At 45.3% G+C, this 18910-nt stretch overlaps 1 protein-coding gene across 6 annotated transcripts in view; it reads right to left on the bottom strand.

Moving 5' to 3' along the window:
• Ptk2b (protein tyrosine kinase 2 beta) overlaps positions 1-18910 on the bottom strand; it is a 118384-nt gene that overhangs the window by 25705 nt on the left and 73769 nt on the right. For all 6 annotated transcript variants that reach the window (XM_005075245.4, XM_021230207.2, XM_013117275.3 and 3 more), the window contains 3 exons: positions 11516-11694; positions 10927-11014; positions 9149-9228 (listed from right to left, as the gene is read on the bottom strand). In XM_005075245.4, the coding sequence (XP_005075302.1) occupies positions 9149-9228; positions 10927-11014; positions 11516-11694 (347 nt within the window). The remainder of the gene's footprint in view (positions 1-9148; positions 9229-10926; positions 11015-11515; positions 11695-18910) is intronic.

The following is an 18910-nucleotide window of genomic DNA, read 5'->3' as shown; positions in this document are numbered from 1 at the left end:
AGGACCCGTGTGTGATCCCCGGGACACATAATGGAAGGAGACAGCTGACTCCCATATGTTGATCTCTTGTATCCTGCCCCCCCACATGTGTGCATATAAAATGTCTAACACCAAATAATCTAGGGCAGCTAGCCCTTAGGCTTTCAGCTCAGGGACATCACCTCCAATGTGGGTACATACGTTTGCATTTCTGTCTAGGTAATTACTGTAGTATATATAAAACTTCAGAGTTCACAGAAGAAAATGAAACTTAATAATCCTACTGCCAGATAATATAAAAAATTTCCATCTTTAAGCCATGCAACTATATAATAATATATGATAATACAGTATATGTTATGACTATATAAAGAAACAAGGACTACACTATAAACAATGCAGAGTATAATAGTATAAATTATAATAATAGCTTATTTGTAGCAATTGTGATTTTAATATGAGATGAAATAGACAATGCTCCCAGGTACACCAGAGTTCCTACACTGTCTAGGCCACTGTGACTAGTGACCAACCATCAGGTATTGTAGACATTGTCCTACTCTTGATATTACATTATAGTCACTTGGGGTCCCTTTTTTAAAATTTTTATTTTTAAATTTAAATTAGAAACAAGGTTGCTTCACATGTCAATTCCCTCCCTTCCTCCCACGCCCTCCCCCCAACCCCTCCAATATCCCCTCATTTCCCTAGGGAAGGTGAGGCCCTCCATGGGGGTGTGCATAGTCTGTCATTTCATCCAGGGCAGGGTCCTAGACCCTCCCCTGGGAGTCCAGGGTGAGAGTGCACCTCACATTGTTGGATGGGAGTCCAAAGTCCAATTGTATGCCAGGGATAAATACTGATCTACTACCCAAGGCCCCATAGATTACCTAGGCCTCCTCACTGACATTCAGGGGGTCTTGATCAGTCCCATGCTGGATTCCCAGCCATCAGTCTGGGCTTCAAGAGTTAACCCTTGTCAGGTCAGCTGTTTCTGGGGGTTAGACCAGCCCAGTCTTCACCCCTTTTCTCATCCTCCCTCTCTGTCACTGGATTCCTTGAGTTCAGCTCAGTGTTTAGCTGTGGGAGTCTGCCTCTGCTTCCATCAGCCATTGAATGACAGTTCTGTTTCCCAGACTCTCTGGTCACGGGATTGTAGGCTCGCACTCCCCAGATCTATGTCTAGAATCCATATATGAGAGAGTACATGCCATGTTTCTCTTTTTGTGACTGGGTTACCTTACTCAGGATGGTTTCTTCTAGTGTCATCCATTTGCCTGCAAACTTCAGGGTTCCATTATTTTTTTTCTCTGCTGAATAGCACTCCATTGTGTAAATGTACCACATTTTCTCTATCCACTCTTCGGTTGAGGGGCATCTAGGTTGCTTCCAAGTTCTGGCTATTACAAATAGTGCTGCTATAAACATAGTGGAACAGATGTCCTTGTTGTATGGATGTGAATCTTTTGGATATATGCCTAAGAGTGCAGTTGCTGGGTCTTGTGGTAGATTTATTCCTATTTTTCTGAGGAATCTCCATACTGGTTTCACTTGGGGTCCCTTTAATGCAGATGGTCACGGATAGCTGGAGATACTTCTGTGCTAACACTGTAAGCAGACAGGTAGGACTCGGGGTTCTGAAACAGTGAACCTAGCTAGCTGGAACACAGAAATGCTCTAGCTTCACACCATTTATCTAGGATATTTCTTTTAAGATTTGTGTCTCTGTGTGTGCTAGCACATGCGAGCATACACATTGTTGCCTGTGGAGACCAGAAGAGGGTGCCCGATCCCCTCACAGCTAGAGTTCCAGGTCTTTGTGAGGGGCTCAGTGTGGACACAGAGAGCTGGATTTCAGTTTTTTAATAGAATATTAAGCACTCTTAACTCCTGAGACGTCTCTCCAGATTCTACAACGTTTCTTCTTGGTGGGTTAAAAGATAAATATAAATAAGGCTGTTCAAGAACTACAGATCCCAAGGAAGCATTTCCATATTCTGGGTAAATAAAAACAACTACTCTGTGAATGATGGGAGAAACACACCCGGCCCCCAACATCCAACACAGAGTGCCCCATCCTTAACAGTTTTAAGACTCAGTAACTTTAAATATACTCTCAAACATACTATAAAACAACAGCAATGGTTGCATCTTGATGAATATTAATTTTACTTTTAGAAAACCAAATGCATTGGAAAATGGAATAGAATTGCCTATTAATGAGGCTGTCCCTGGTTAAGTGAATTTCAGGCACTTTTTCTTTACTTTTCCTGCATGTTTTCAGCGTTCCATATTAAATTAGTATTACTTGTTTACATGAAAAAAATTAAGGTAATGAGTGTCATGAGACCAAGGTCATGGTCTTTAGAGGAAGTCTATCTACCATTATATATGCACTTCATGGACTGTCCTCTTCTTTCCTCTTAGTCATCCGCTGGGGCTCTGAAGACTAGAGTCAACCCTTTGTTAGATGTCATACATATGAAGGAAAAGTTCTTATATGAACTTCACTGAGCAGTCATTTATAATAAGTCCCCTTCCCACCCTCCCACACCACAACCCCCCCACCAGGCCATTATCTGCTTTTGTTTTCATTGTTTGACATAGAGGAAAAATGACACAAAGTAAGAGTGAGGAGCATGTGCCCATGGTGAGAAAGGCACCGTATGACAGGAGACTCCATATTGAATGTGTTTTAGATGTGATGGGTGGAGCAGAAAATTAAAGATCTCTTATTTCATTTTCCTTACTCAATCAAGTGTTAGGAATAAAGCCCGAGGGGAACTCTGGTGGGTTCCATGGCAGGTGAGGGGGAGGTGGGGAGATAGGGGGAACATGGGGGGAGGACAGGGGACACACATAAACCTACCAGGCAGCAGAGCTTAACTGAGAAGTTTTATTAGAAAGGGGAGGGAGGGGGAAGGAAAGAGAAAAGAGGTAAAGAGATACAGAGACAGAGAGAGGACAGAAGAGAAGAGGGAGACAGAAAAAGTTCTGTCTGCCCCGGGAGAACAGCAGGAAAGAGAGTGTAAGTGGGCAGGGGGCTCTTTCTTTTAAAGGGGTCCTTTGCACCTGTGTGTAGACTACATAGTCACAGAACCCTGGGCTCCAGGGTACTGTCTGAGTACATTCTGCCAGGTGACAGGGCAGAATGCCTGAATCCTTACATCAAGAAGGGGCACATTTGACTGAGTATGGTGTGGTGATGATGATTCATGATTGCCTTGGGGATATTAATGAATTCTAGTTAACAATATTGGACTATATGCGTATCCTACCTTCTTCAAAGCCAAGAGAAAAGGTAGAAAGCCTTAAGTCATATCAAATGAAAGGAAGCCAGGAAATGAAACAAAGAAATATGGTTATACCTGGAATCTTAGTATGTAGCAGGAGTGTCAAAAGTCTGAGGCTAGCCGGGACTATGTAGTGTGTTCCAGGTGAGCCTGGGCTACAGAGTGAGTCCTTGCCTCAAAACTAATCTAAACTAAAATCTGTAGCTGTGCTGCATATGTTTAATTTACTAAACAAATTCCTAGTGTAGGGACTTGCATGGGCCTAAGTGTCCTCAAAGGGAGCAACTTGGCACTGTCCCCCAACAGTCTAAAACAGACCTGTATCTGGAGGTGTTTTGGATGCTGCACGCAGTGTTGGCAGCTTGTACACAGATGTGTACTACAGCTTGTATGCGTGAAGACCTTGTAATTACAAGAAATTACCCAGCCCTAAATGTCCCTAAATGAGGATAGAACTTAGGAAACGAGGAGCCATGGCTCTTCTCCTCCCCAACTTCTCTCTGTTGTGTTTGGATAGAGCAGTGCCTGAGAAGGGGGTGAGCTTGGAAATCACAGGATGATGGGGAAGCAGAAGTGTGAACTATGAGATGTGAGGGGTCTGTCCAGGATTCTTTCACCATCCACTCAAAGGTCCCTGTGGCTAAATTCTCCAAGGTCAACCATGGCAGCTTTAAAAGTTTCCCAAGCGACTGCTACCTGCTTCCCATCACATTCCCAGAAAACCTCAGAGCAAGCCCTCACCGGAAGTGGGACTGAGTGAGCTACATGTGGCCTGGGTAACGCACACACTGGCTTGCTTCACACAACTGTGTTCTAACAGTACAAATACTGACTGTCAGAGTCTAAAAGGAATTTCAGTTCTTCTTGAGCTACCAGGTGTGGAGGTTTGAATGAGAATGGCTCCCTTAGGCTCATGTGTTTGGATACTTGGTCCCCAGGTCGTGGAGCTGCTTGGGAAGGATTTGGAGGTGTGGGTTTTGTTGTTGTTGTTGTTTGTTTGTTTGTTTAGAGAAAGTGTGTCATTGGGTACAGGTTTTGAGGTTTCAAAAGACTCTCAACAATCCCGGTTTTCTCTCTGCCTTGTGATCATGGATCAAAATGTGAGCTATCAACTGTTCTTCCATTCTGCCGTCATGGATTTAACTGTAAGCACTCTGAAACTGTAAGCCCAAATTAAATGCTCTCTTCTATAAGTTGTCTTGATCATGGTGTTTCATCGCAGAAATACAAAACACAAAACAAACAAACAAAACCCCTAAATCCAGGAGTGGAACATTGTTATGACAGGTCCAACTATGTTGTGTTTTGGAGGAATGTGGAAGACTTTAGGACTTCAAACTAGGAAAGTAGCTGAATGCTTTAAGTGACGCCATCCTAGTAGGAGCTTGGAAGACAATAGTGCTGAGAGCAATGTGGACCGTTTTGTAGGAGAACAGTATTGGCGATGTGGTTAGAGGCCATTCTTGTGGTATTTTAACAAAAAAAATGAGGCTGCTTTCTTCCCTTGTCCTAGGAATCTGCCTGAGGTTAAATTAAAAAGTAATGTATTAATTTCCTTAGTAGAGGAGATTTCAAGACAGCCTAATATTGACTCTGTCACATGGTTATTAGTAAGCACACTCATGCAGGTCTGCAGTGAAAAGGAGCAGGTAAGGCAAAAAGAAATACACAATACACAGTTTGAAGAGAAAAAGAGGACCAGGACATTTAATGTTGGAGCCAAGGCTTGTACGGCAAGAGATAAGGAGAGGCCTGACATGAAATAGGATAAAGAGGGCGCTGTCCAGCAAGACCCCACACAGCTCAGCTTCCAACTAATAAAAAGGAAAGGTCTGAGGAGTTTTCTGCTGCTAAAAAGCAACAACAAAGGAAATCTCTTTGCAAATGTGATTCAAGGGGGTCAGGCTCTATCCACGTGGGAAGTTGAACTTGGCAGTGTTGTCTACATGATCCTGGATTCAGGGTCATGAAGGGTACATGAATAAAGGGGCTGTGGAATCTTCCTCTGCGGCTAAGAAAAGCCACTTAAGTCAGGTGTGTAGCACGGGAGTCCTTCATGCAGGCACTGACAAGCCACTGCATGAAGCTATGAAAGTAAAGTATGGATTACTCTAGAGATCCCAACATACTGGACATTTGAGAGCTGTGAGGATCTGTCAGGAAGAGTGGCATATAGGGAGTGGAAACATCACTAGAGAGAAGCATGTTGTAGTCAGCAAATGTGGAGGGGTAGAGCCGTCTAAGCCCTCTGACGCTGGACATGGACTGACAAGATTTGGAGTGTTCCCTGCTAGTTTTAAGTCTTGCTTTGGTCTAGTCTTTCCTCACTGTTCCCTCCTCCCCTCCCTTTTGGAATGGCAATGTATATTCAGTTCCATTATATGTTGGATGCATGTGATTTGCTTTTTTATCTTATATGCGGTTACAGTTAAGAGATTGCCTTGAGTCTCAGAAGACTCTGGACTTTTTAACTCAGAAGACTCTGTGTTGAGACTGTGACAGATTAAGGGGACTTTTGAAGTTGGATTAAATGCATTTTGCATTGTGATATGACCACAAGTCTATGGGGATCAGGGAGAGGAATGTGGTTTTTTTGAATAAGAATGATCCCCATGGGCTCATATGTTTCAATACTTGGTCTCCAGTTGGTGGAACTGTTTGGGAAGGATTAGGAGGTGTGGCTTTGCTGGATGAGGTATGCCATTAGGGTGGGGTTTGAGATTGCAAAGGATACCAAAAATCTAAGACACCAAGTCATTATAGTTTTTATTTGCCAGCATAGACAAAACCAACCTAAAGTCAAGGGTCTTGCAGATGTCACAGTCTAGCTTGTGGAAAGATGCATGAGCCAAGGGAGAGGGACAGAAAAGCTTTCAAGATGGAGAGACTCTTGGGTTGGCCTATCAGGAAGAGAGGATGATCACTTCCTTAAATGGATGCTTTCTAGGCCTGCTTTAAAATTCCCTCTGCAGATAAAGCTAGGCAGGAATATCTACTTACACAGTTAAAAGAAGTTGCCAAAATATGGAAGTGGTTACACCCCACCCCCGACCTCCTTGTAATGATAAGTATGAGATAAGAAATGAGCTCTGTGCTCTGCTGCACATGGGGCGACTGGTGTTAATAATGATTTAATATCTCAAAAGCAACAGGAAAGGATTTGGAACACTCTTACCATAAAGAAATCATATATGTTCATGAATACATGTGGTCACTATGTGTGAATAAAAACAAACCATAAAAAGGAAGACTTTCTCAGGCTGAAGAGGCAAATGAAAGAGCAGGCCAGTCAGAGGGGATGATTCCTATGAAATACTGTCCTCCTAGAACAGGTGAGTGTGGTCCCTTAAGGTCACTTGGGGTATACTGTTCTTGTGGGATGAATGAGTGGCATTTGAGATTTGTAATGAAAAGAAATACGCATATCAAATATCTAACTGTATTTTTAAAGGAATTTTGAGCTAGGTGTGGTGGTGCATTGCACCCTTGTTATCCCAGCACTTTGGAGGTAGAGGGAGGAGGTTATCCTCAGATACATAGTTTGAAGGTGACTTGAGCTACATGAAGCCCTGTCAAAAATGAAGTTTTGCTAAGCACAAGGACAGCACATTTTGGAATGAATGAAACCCAAAACCAGCAGCATTTTTAGAGTGTTTCTGGAAGTAATGAATAGGATATTATTGAATTAGGAAAAGGAGGCTCAGATAACCCTAATCTCCTGGCATGCAGTTTCATAGCTCACTGCTTTAGTCCCTGATGACCCCTTTCTCCCGTGCCCTGCAAACAGGTCTTAGAATAACCAGTGCCAGAAGTGTCTAATAATTTGACTGTGCTTCAATTCCTGTGTTTCCAATGTTTGGAGCCATCATACATCATTCAGAGGTCCTGGAGGGCAGAGATCTTGCTCTTCCCAGGGACTCTGTGATGAGATCCTCCTATATGGGTGGTAGTCAAGGAACACCCATCATCCATGAGGTTGCACCTGTCTAGGAGTGCCTCTAATACTGGCTGGTTCTCCACAGGCTAAGCCTGCAATTCTGAGAAGCAAACACTAGATGGCAGTAGTCTATGGGCAGGTGCAGATTCAAGAGATAAACCCTCAATCCCCGGGACTAAAGAAAATAAAAACATGCTAAATCCACTTGGCTGTAATGAAAATTGTTAGCTTGTTATCAACATTTATAGGTTAACCACGAGGTCCCAGTTTGGAGATGGTTGAAGAGTGTATGAATATGAAATCATTTGCCAGAAGATTACTGGAGTCTCAAAATGACACCACAGTCTAGCATGAGTCCCACGAATACAAAGTTCAATAGAACTGTTTCTCCAAATTGTCTCATTTCTGAGAGGAATCCTGTAGTATGTGATGCAGGCTCCAGGGTTCCAGCAGACCCAGAAGACAGACAGGGGCACATGTAATAAACCTCATGACATCCCTGGTGCACCAGCTCTGAGCACCTAAGATGACAGACCCTTATGGTGATGCTCATGGTTCCTTGCTTGTTGGGACCAGTTGCCACTAAAGGTAAGGCTATGAGAAGTTCTTAACAGGCCAGTCATCTCAGCTACACAAATCAATGTGGAACCTTCATCTTATGTTTGCACAATCCCTCCCACGGAGCCCATCAACCTCTCTCCAAGGCTGGAGTCCCATGGAAGTGGTAAACAGAGTTCTATCCTCAGTCAACTTAGAAGTCTGGGGTAGAGTCAGAATCCCCCCAACTGGGCCAACTGGAAGTAACACTTGGTCAGGGTTTCCCTGGAAACAGTTCTGAAAGTCTTCCAGCAATTCCAATGAGGCTAACTACATCTAAATCACCTCCAAAGCTGACTGAAAGAAAGTTCATCCTCTAAGGTCCCACACAGGTCTTGTAGACCACTGGGCCAAGGGTAGGAAGCTAGTGTATCTGCCTCTCAGGTAACCACAACATGCAGTCAGATATTGAAGCCAGTTTTCCACAGATAGGGGTGCAGAGTAGGAGAGGGAGGTAGAGTGGCAGATGGGTCATCAAACTTAAGGTGTTGTGGCCTTGGTCAAGACCAGGTTAAGAGCACAGGGTTAGCCATAGGGTCCTCTTCTGCCTCAAATGGCACCGAGATCCAACAGTTAAGAGTTAAAGCCTGGCTTCTTAGACTGTCCCTCTGACTCACTCTAATGATGTCATTTTAATGATATCACCAGCCTGCCATCATAATGGTCATTGCTTCCACTATCTCATACCCCGTGGTTCTCCAGTCAAGGATTTTGTGTCCACTAATCCCTGGTTCTGGAAATGCCCCAGTTCCCCACCCTAACCCCACCAATTATCTTTCACTTCCTTCTAGGAACAGTTCAGCTTTCTTCTTCCAGGTTAACGTCTCCTGGTAGAAGACTGTTTGGGACATACTCATTTTGTCTCTGATTATAATTAACTATGCACACATGCCACCTCCATACACTGTGACCTGGAAGTCATGGTTGGATGGTGTGCTGACTTAGGTACAGATTGAGTAGGTACATCTTGGAGCTTGGGATGCAGCAATGGGTAGCCCAGATTGAGATACCTGTCTTTGGGATGTTTCCTACTCCCAGGCTACAGTCCCAGAAGCACCTCTGAATCACTGAGTGACAGCAGCAGTGATGGGCAGGTGGGAGAGACAGGCATCTCCAAGGTAAGGGCAGGGACAGGTCAAGGTGGGGAAGGAGACCAGACCAAGCAGAAGTTGCCCTTCTCCCTTGTCTATCGTGAAAACTAGATGGTGAGACCCTCAAACCGTTAGCCTCTTCTGCGCTTCCTGTCTCTCACATACCCACTTTCACTTCCTAGAGGAAGGACAAACCAACAAGTTCAATGCCAGCTCTGTGTTCTCCCTAATGAGTGTTCACAATTACCTACCTGAGCTCCAGACAGCCCAGCTGCAGAGCCATGCCTTCACTGACCTTGCTGGCATAGCGTTGCATGTAGTCATTCCGGAGCTGGTAGGAGAAAGGTCAAGGGTCAGACACATGCCCTTATTTTTTGTCCCCAGAGCACAAGCCTTTAGGAGGTAAACACACAGATTCCTTCTGGGCTGTGTCTCTCGTGTATATATTGTTGGCTTGAATGAGAATGGCCCCCATAGGCCTGGTCTCCAGTTGTAGGAATTGTTTGGGAAGGATGAGGAGGTGTGGCCTTATTGGAGGAGGTGTGTCATTGGATGCAGGCTTTGATGTTTCTAAAGTACAGACTATTCCGAGTGTCTCTCCCCCTCTCTTTCTCTTTCCTGCAGGTAAGGATGCAAGGTATCAGCTACTGCCCCAGCACCATGTCTGCCTGTCTGCTCACGCCCCCACCATAATGATCTTGAACTCATCTTCTGAAACTAAAAGACTAGTAAACTCTTCTAAAACCTGCCTTTGTCATGATGCCTCCTTAGAGCAAGAGAAAAGCAACCAAAACAGCTTCCCACCATAGACTAGTGTCTCCATCCCCCTCTCCCATTGCCATCTTGGAGATAATAAAACTGAAGCCAGGCCTGGTGGTTCAGGTCTGCAATCTCAGTTGCCATGGATGCTGAAGCAGGAGGATTGCAAGTTCAAGGTCCCTTTGGGTTATGGGAGTTTGATAAGGCCAGCTCGATCAACTTAAGGAGAGCCAGCATGGTGGCATGTGCCTTTAATCCCCGTATTTGGGAGACAGAGGAAGATGAATTTCTGTGAGTTCTAGGCCAGCTTGGTCTACACAGTGAACTCCAGGACAGCCAGGCTACATAGAAAGACCCTGTCTCAAAAACCAAATAAAATAAAAATGAGATGCTGGAGAGGGAAAGAAAATGGCTGAGTATTCAGCTTAGTGGAAGAACACTTGCCTAGCAGGTGTGATGTCCTAGGTACAGCCCTTAATATTGTAAGAAAAATAAAAGAGAAGGAGGGGGCATAGTAAGCAAGAGAGATAAGGGAAGGAAGGAAGGAAGAAAGAAGGGAGGGAGGGAGGGAGGAAGGAAGGGAGGGTGGGAGGAAGGAAGGAAGGAAAATTTGGAGAAGTTGGTAAATTATCGAAGCCCATGTTGATAAGTGGTTATAGATGTCACTCAGAGTCCAAGAAACATCTGGCTTGATGCCTGGCCAACAGGAGGAAAGCACAGGCTAAGACTAGAAAGAAGCTGGTGGTGCCTGCTCTGCTCCCACTGCTGAGAGCTCTCCCTGTGCAGTGCTGGTCGGGTACTTGTTTAGCCCCACAGCACGTGAGAGAGGCTCAGACAGGGCAAGAGAGCCCCCATCACACTTTAAAAAGTTTTGTGAGCTGGTGGGTGCCGTGTGGCAGCTTAAAAGAGGCCACCACAGGAGCATTTACACCATGAGAATTGGTAGGAACTACCAAGTGTGACTGGTTCTTCCTCAGGCCAATGCACCAGCATCCCGCCGTGGGCATCACCTGGCCCGCATGACGGCTCCCTAAGGCAGATGTCATTATTATTTCCAGACTCAAAGGGAAGAGAACATATTCTCGCACATGAGGTCCCTGGGACTGCCAGGGTAGCCAGTGAACCTGTCCACCCAGGCGCTCAAGGGGGGCTTGAGAAACAGCCTCAGGGGGAAGCCTTCTACAAGGCTGGGCCTCATCTTTCCATTTCCCCTGCAGAGAATGGATGTGACTGCATTTAAAGTTCCATGAGACACCGGGGTGCCTTTCACCTGTTGGTAAAAGTACAGCAGTGTGGTCCTGTCTTCCTTCAGGCTCTCCATGAAGTCTTCTGGCAAGTAGCGAATTTGAAGGTCATACCTGTAACGGGACAGACTCTGGTAGACACGGGGAAGCCGGATTCTCAAGAGGGGCCAAAGCTACTCTAGCCCTCTCCATGCAAGAGCTATCCATGAGGCCACTGACCATGGCTCCAGAGAAGTTTCTCCTTTTCCTGCTCTTGACCAGGGAGAGAAGCATGTCAGCGGGGTGGCCAGCAGGCACTGGGGCTCACTGCTAGCTTGCCCTGACTATCATCTCTTCTCCCCAGTGGAGACTGGCTTCCTTAGTTCAAAGACTAGCCCTTGACCCAGGCTCTCCTCCCTCCCCACCCTCTGCTCCCCTTCATCACAGCAGCAACCGCATCTTCTCTGGGACTGTGCCTAGGTACTGTCCTGGGATGGGGATACACTATGAATCTGGATTATATTTTGAAAATACTTGCATCAGGACACTGTGGGAGGATTAAGTCTAGAAAGCTGCTCCAGTTTTCTAGAAAATTCTGAGCCTTGGGAATGCCCGAAGGGAGGGTACCATTCTCACCTCCACTCAGCTTCCACGTGTAGGCATTCATACTTGTCCTGCACCTCCCCCACCGTCATCTGAGGATGCAGCCAGTGGATCTCATCTGACTTCATGTGCTTTAGCCTCAGCCCATAGCATTCAGCCAGCTGGATGTTGGGCCCTATTCGCCCACTCAGCAGGATGGAGGTGATGATCTCCTAGGGAAGACAATGAGAGGGCTAAGACTCAGGGGTACTCCCCCTGCTGGCCTCTCACAGGCTCCCCATGCACATCCCCTAACCTCGTGTGGCAATCTGTCTTGGATATTATTTATTGCAGATTCTCTAACAGTTAGTGCAAGCCTTGGGACACACTGTGTTCTGGCCGATGAATGAACAATTTGGCAAAACAGGACAGACATAGAAGAGGTGGGAGGGGTAGCAGAAGTGAGGACGAGATGCAGAGGCTGAGAGCACAGATGAAAACAATGAATGCCAGCTGAGCATGTGCCCCGTGACAAGCCCCTTCTGGGCGCTTTCCAGTCTCGGCAGCAGGACGCAGTACAAGACCAGGCTCTGCTAGGCCTTCTCCACACGTGACTTCACGGAGTCCACGTGACCAGAGGTAGCAAGCAACTGTCAGCGCTGTATTAGAGCTGGTAAAGAAACTGATGCCGGGGTTAAGGTGGTCCTGTGAGCCCTGAACCTCTGAACTTGAGAGTTCTGCTTTGCCAAGCTGACTTAGGGCATGACAGAGCTGGAGGAGACAGAAGAATGAGACCAACTTTAAGGAACTGAGTGGCACATTGCCCACATAAAAACACGATCTCAGGAAAGCTGACAGGAAGGCACTAGTCCTCTTGTTCTGTTTTCTTTTCCTTTTGTGGGGGGTTTCTTTTCTTTTACCCACAGTTTCAGCAGGTCTCATGCCCACAGCCCAATGTCACCACTTCCTGGCCCAGACAGAAAACATGAAGGTCAGTTGCCAGGCTGCTAGAAGCCCATCAGCAAGGCCCTGACTCGCCCACTTAGCTGTTGGTGCTCACATCTCACAGGGGTCCACATCCAGTGAGTGAGCTGAACCCAATTCTGACAGAGCAGAGTTCCCTGGATGCAGATTTAAAACGTCATAGACACTGAGAGTCTGAAATGCAAGGTTAGCCAGACTACCTCAGTCTATCTCAGCCCACCCCAGCCTACAGCAGCCTACCAGCCTACAGCAGCCTACCCCAGACTATAAGCAGCCCACCCCAGCCTACAGCAGCCTACCCCAGCCTATAGCAGCCCACCGCAGCCTACTCCAGTCCACCCCAACCTACACCAGTCTACCCCAGCCAGCCCAACCTACCTCAGCCTACACCAGCCTACACCAGTCTACCCCAGCCTAGCCGAGCCTACAGGAGCCTATACTAGCCTACCTCACCTACCTAGGCCTACAGCAGCCTACCTCAGGCCACACCAGCCTACACCAGCCTACCCTGGCCTATCCTAGCCTACATCAGCCTACCCTGGCCTACCCAGCCTACCCCAGCCTGGAGGCTGTAGACTGACCAGAGAGAAGAGGGGCACTTCATTGTTTAGACTGTATGTATTTTTTAAACATGCCTCCCAAGAAGTTGTCTAATTTAGTAGGCAAAGTGCAATTAATTCCTTTACTGAAATTATAAGAAAACATGTTTCTTTTTTTCTCCACTAGGAAAATGTCAAGACTAATATTTAAGTAATGTTGGTTTAAAAGAATGTCCAGTTTATGCATCAGCTTGGACTCCCGGGTGACTTGGTCTAGCTGCCTCCTTCCAATTTTCTGGAACTCCATGAAATATGAACTAGAAGACCCTCAGCCACACAACCCCTTTTCCTACTGAGTAAGATAATGTCTATCAGAGAAGCTCACTACTGGTCTGTGAGATGCATCGGAGGAGCGGGGTGTGGGGAGCAGAGAACATGCCAGAAATCTACCACCATCTTAGAAACAATGCAATCCACAGCGACTCCAGAGGCATGGGTGAGAACATCAGATCAAAGTCAAGAAGCAGTCTGTCATTATCACCACTGGCTTCTGTTACTCACCTTCTGCTCATCTCTGCCCATGTGGTCACCATGATATTTTACCCAGAATGCCTCATGTCGCCATTGAGTCCCACCTGCACTCCCCTCCTCTGGTACTGAAATGTAGAAGCTTCCCTTTACCAAACTGAAATCTATTAAGCTAGCACCTCATTTTGCAATAGCTTGGAACCCTGTGCTACACAGAACTGAATCTCAGAGATATGCAAAATAAGTTCGGGAGTATAGGAGACCTCCTTGCAAACGCAGCCCAACATCATAAATGACCAGATGTTGCCACTTACTTCCCAAGCATGATCCACTATTGTTCCTTTCCCACAGTTCTTCTTTAGGGTGATAGGTATGTACATAATACATCCTTAAAATGTACAAATTTTACCCATTCAATACTGACATATAAATACACTCACATGACCCACATACCAGTTAAGATACTTGTTTCGACATTTTTAGACAATCCTCTGTTTAGGTTGCTTCAGTTATAGCTAACTCCCACTCCCACATCAAACACCCATCCCCTCTCCTAGTTTCAATAAATTTTGCTTATCCTATCATTTCATATAAATGGAATTATTTAATGTGTGGTACTTTTTTCTGTCTAACTTCTTTCACTTAGTGTAATGTCTAAGATTTGCCTACATTGTTGATATATCAGTACATAGTTACTTTTCATTTTTACTTATTTATTTTTTGAGGCAAGATATTATACAACCCAGGATGATATTGACCTAGCAATCTGCCTGCCTCAGATCCCTAAGTGCTAGGATTACAGGTATACATCATAACACCCTGGCAATGTTTCTTTCTCTCTTGTTTTGTCAAGGCTGGGAATTGAACCTAGGGCCTTGTATATGGTAGGCAAGAGTTCTATCACTGACCTATGTCCCCATCTTTATTGTTCCTTTTTAGAAATGAGTAATAGTCTACTGTATTGACAAACAGTTTATTTTATATCAACAATGTTTATTTAGTCCTCTACTTCTAGAAACCCAAAGAATTTCTGTGTGTTTTTAAACTATTGTGAAATTTTAAAAGTTAATGTAAAGTGTTTATATGTAGACGGTACACTGTTATTTGCTTTCAGTTAACCCATAAGAGTAGATTTACTAGGTCAAGGGTTTGGGGCTTTGTAAGAAACTGCCATGGATGGAGAAGAAGCTCAAGGAGTAAGAGTGAATACTGAAGACAGATTTGAACAGCTGGTTCTCTCCATTTATTTTCCTTCATTTTTAAGTTAGTTTTGTCCATACAAGCCTCCAGATTCACATGCTTTCATCTAGAGCAAGAAGGAAGCACCAGTGCCCGAGTGAAGTGGTTTATTACAAGGAGCTAAAACTCTTTGGAACATTGCTTGGCTCAAGGTTAATGCTTTTTCTTAAGGCATTATTTTGATGAAGTAATCTCTTGCAGGGTCTGGTTTAAACTAGATTATAAAAAATTGTTTTATCCTTCTATCTTTTTGCCTCCTCCCTCCCCTTGCCCCTTTCCTTCTCTTGTAAGTGGCAGTAGGGCCAAGGGTTAAACCTGAAGGCTGGGGAGCTGACCCCAGCAGGCACCCGGGTTCAGAGAGAACTCAATGATGGTGGAATCGATTACTTACAGGGGAATTGAGCAAAGGGAGGGATGTATTGAAAATAATGGGGAAGTGTTGAAACTAGGGGGAAGGGAACACTAGGGAGGACCATGTAATAAGGGATTCTTTTGGAATGGTTGACTGGGTGAGTTATAATGGGGATGAGGGGGTGAGTTAGAATAGGGGGGTAGTTGCCCTTTGAGTTGCACTGTCACATCATAGTGATTTTAAAACCAAGCCTAAGTTTCAGTTTCCAAGCACCATTCTTTACGGACGTGGCCTGGAGAAATGAATTTGATGCTCACAACGGCACAGAAAGAGCATCAGCATGGTGTCTCACAAACTAAGGTATGGCCGTGCACTTCAGAAATAGGACCTGACTGAATCTGACTGAAAGCCTTCTCCCCAAGGACTAGCTTTCCTGGTATCAGAAGGCAGCGTGCAAGCTTTCAAAGCGCGGAAACAACCAATAATCCTACTCAGCCAATGTCTATGAACCACAGCAGCAGCTAGCATGACTCTCTAACCTTACAGGTACACACAAACCTCAGTGGGAACCCACAGCTCTCTAATTGGACTTAAGTTTCTACCAGATACTAGAAACCTAGTCAGCTACTTGAGGCTAGTGAAGTCATGGATCTTGGAGGAGAATCCATAATCGACACCTTACTAAACCAGCATAAGCCTAATTACAAAGCCAACAAACAAACAAACTAGGCTGTGAATCTAGTTCTGACAGGACAGGTCTTCCAACAGGATGACAAACTCCACAGTGTCCCCTTGTGCTCCTCTATCCTTGCCTATCAGGGGGCACACCGTTCTCTATTGAAAGCAGCCGCCGCCATCTGCCATGTGTACACTATGAAGAGCTGTGACACTGTGGCTCCAGGGAGCACAGAGCCCTCAGGTGTAGAGAAGCATGTGAGTACAGGCTGGAGGATGAAAAGGCTTTCATTTAGGGGGCTCGCTTGCCCTACCCCCAGCCCCGCCTCCCCTGTGCTCCCCCACAAGCAAACAGCAGGAGCAGCAGTGTTGGTGCTGGACCCCCCGCTCATCAGCTGCCATTAATGAGCCAATATTCTCTATCAATAAAGCATTCCACCAAAATGACAGTACATGATGTTTTCCTACTCACTCAATTGCCATATGGAACCTGAGTTTTTAACAAGCTCTTTAGATAAGCCCAGGCTTCCTTTTGCTCCCGGAAGATCTTGCCTTCTTCTCATACCAGGGCTTCCAGGTGCTGAAGGTTAGGCTTTCTAGCTGTTTTTGGCTGCAGCCTAGGCTCTAAAAGACTTCTGGTACTTTCTTGCAAACATCTATATTCCTAGAGTTTTCCTTCCTTCTTGGTTCATGTTGATTTATTCAAATTATTTAGTTTGAAGACCCCAGAGACCTTTCCCTCCTTCTCTGTTCTTTGACATTTCCACTTGCAGGTCAAAAACAAAGAAGGAATGTGTCTGGATAGCTTGTCCCCACACCCCAGAGGGTTTACAGTCATGTATCATATAAGAAGGACTTTTCAGTTGGTAATAGATAAGATGACATCATCAGTGATGTCATAGCTGTCACAGTTTGTGTATATCTTCTTTCTAATGCGCGTGCGTGTGTGTGTGTGTGTGTGTGTGCCATGCATGCATGTGTGTATGCATGCCCACATGGGTATAAGTACATGTGGAATCAGTGTAAGTACGTGTGGAATCAGAGGTTGTTGCCAGGTGTCTTCCAAAAACCACTCTCCACCTCACATATTGAGGCAGGGTCTCTCACTTGAACCCAGAACTCTCTGATTTTGCTAGTCTATCTATCCAGCTTGCTCTGAGGATGCTGTGTCTGTGTCCCCAGAACTAGGGAATCACAGGTGGGCTATCATAGTCACAAGCTTTTTTGTAGATGCTGTGGATCGGAACTCTAGTCCTCATGCCTGTGTGGCAAGCATTTGGCCTGTTGACTCATCTCCCCATTCCCTTCACACAAGTTTGGGATTGCAGAATGACACAGTCTTCCCACTATTAAACAATCACACAAAGAAGATAATCCAAATAACAGACCTTTCATTTTCCATCTCCTTCGCAGTACCATCACATTCCAGAACCTCTTCAGCGACCTCTGTTTTCACTGTGTTCTCAGACTCAATTAGTTTACTAAATACCCAAATTTCCCTTAAGTTTCTTTAAGCTTTTTCATATTGTGATAGCTGGAGGCCACCAACCATCCTCCACAAGGATAGCCTGGTCCTCACCATCCTATGCCAAATAGCCTGGTCCCCAACATCTAATACAAAGGTAGCCTAGTCCCCATCATCCTCTACCAAGATAACTTGATCCCCACCATCCTCCACAAAGATAACCTGGTCTCCACCATCCTATGCCAAATAGCCTGGTCCCCAACATCTAATACAAAGGTAGCCTAGTCCCCATCATCCTCTACCAAGATAACTTGATCTCCACCATCCTCCACAAAGATAGCCTTGTCCACACCATCTTCCACCAAGATAGCCTGGTCCTCACCATCCTCTACCAAGATGACTTGATCCCACCATCCTCCACAAGGATATCCTGGTCCTCTACATCCTCCATGAAGATAACTTGATCTCCACCATCCTCCACAAAGATACCCTTGTCCACACCATCTTCCATCAGGATAGCCTGGTCCTCACCATCCTCTACCAAGATGACTTGATCCCACCATCCTCCACAAGGATATCCTGGTCCTCACCATCCTTCATGAAGATAACTTGATCCCCACCATTCTCCACAAAGATAACCTGGTCTCCACCATCCTACACCAAATAGCCTGGTCCCCACCATCTAATACGAAGGTAGCCTAGTCCCCATCATCCTCTACCAAGATAACTTGATCTCCACCATCCTCCACAAAGATAGCCTTGTCCACTCCATTCTACACCAAGATAGCCTGGTCCCAATTGCTCCTTTGGTTCAGTTTCATGTTCTTCCCTCCCTGCCATGTTTTAGGAGAGTCCTTGTCAATGTCATTCCATGCAGATATCTATCTTGTGTGCTTTAGATTCCCCTGAGCTTATAGAATCTTGGGTTCCTTTCCTGGATTCCTAGACAGCATTGTGAGAGCATCTGGAAGCTATTCCTTACTCCCCCAGATTGACAGGAATTTTGGTTCCTCTATTGACTCCAAAGAACTTCAAATGTACATCCAGCAACATATTGTTATGGGTTGAATTTTATTTTTCCAGAAAGACAAGCTAGAGGCACAACCACTGCTTCCTTTCCACTGCAACCTGTTGGGAAATTGAGTCTTTGGAGACTAGACAAATTAAAATGAGGTCATTAGATAATCCCACTCCCATATGACCTATGTCCTTATAAAGGGGGACATTAAGTCACCAAGAGAGACATGTGTACAAGAATGGAAATGATAGTCGAAGAAGCAAGATTTCAGTAAAGGATCTGTAAGCCAAAGAACATCTGGTGACAAAGGCCAATCACCAGACCTGCAGAAGAGGCAAGGAAGGATTCCTCCATAAGTTTCAAAGGGGGTGTGGCCCTACTAACACCTTGATGTTGGCTTTCTAGAACTCAGAACTATGAGACAACACATATTCTTCAGCCATGCTACATGTGGTATTTTGTTAGAAGACTCCTCGGAATCTAATAAAGACAGTGACAAATTAGGACTAAAACAACTGTCTGTCTGACCTTGGATTAGCTGGACATGGACCATCTTTGAGTTCTAATCTGTGGTTGAGGATTCCAAGAAATGTGTCCTATCTCAAAAAACAAGCTTCCAGTGACCACCCTCCAAGAGACAAGAGTGCAG

Source organism: Mesocricetus auratus, unplaced genomic scaffold (genome assembly GCF_017639785.1).
Source record: "Mesocricetus auratus isolate SY011 unplaced genomic scaffold, BCM_Maur_2.0 Super-Scaffold_100707, whole genome shotgun sequence".
Lineage (NCBI taxonomy): Eukaryota > Metazoa > Chordata > Mammalia > Rodentia > Cricetidae > Mesocricetus > Mesocricetus auratus.
Note: the sequence above shows the minus strand (reverse complement) of the source record. Positions and strands in the feature narration are given on the sequence as shown.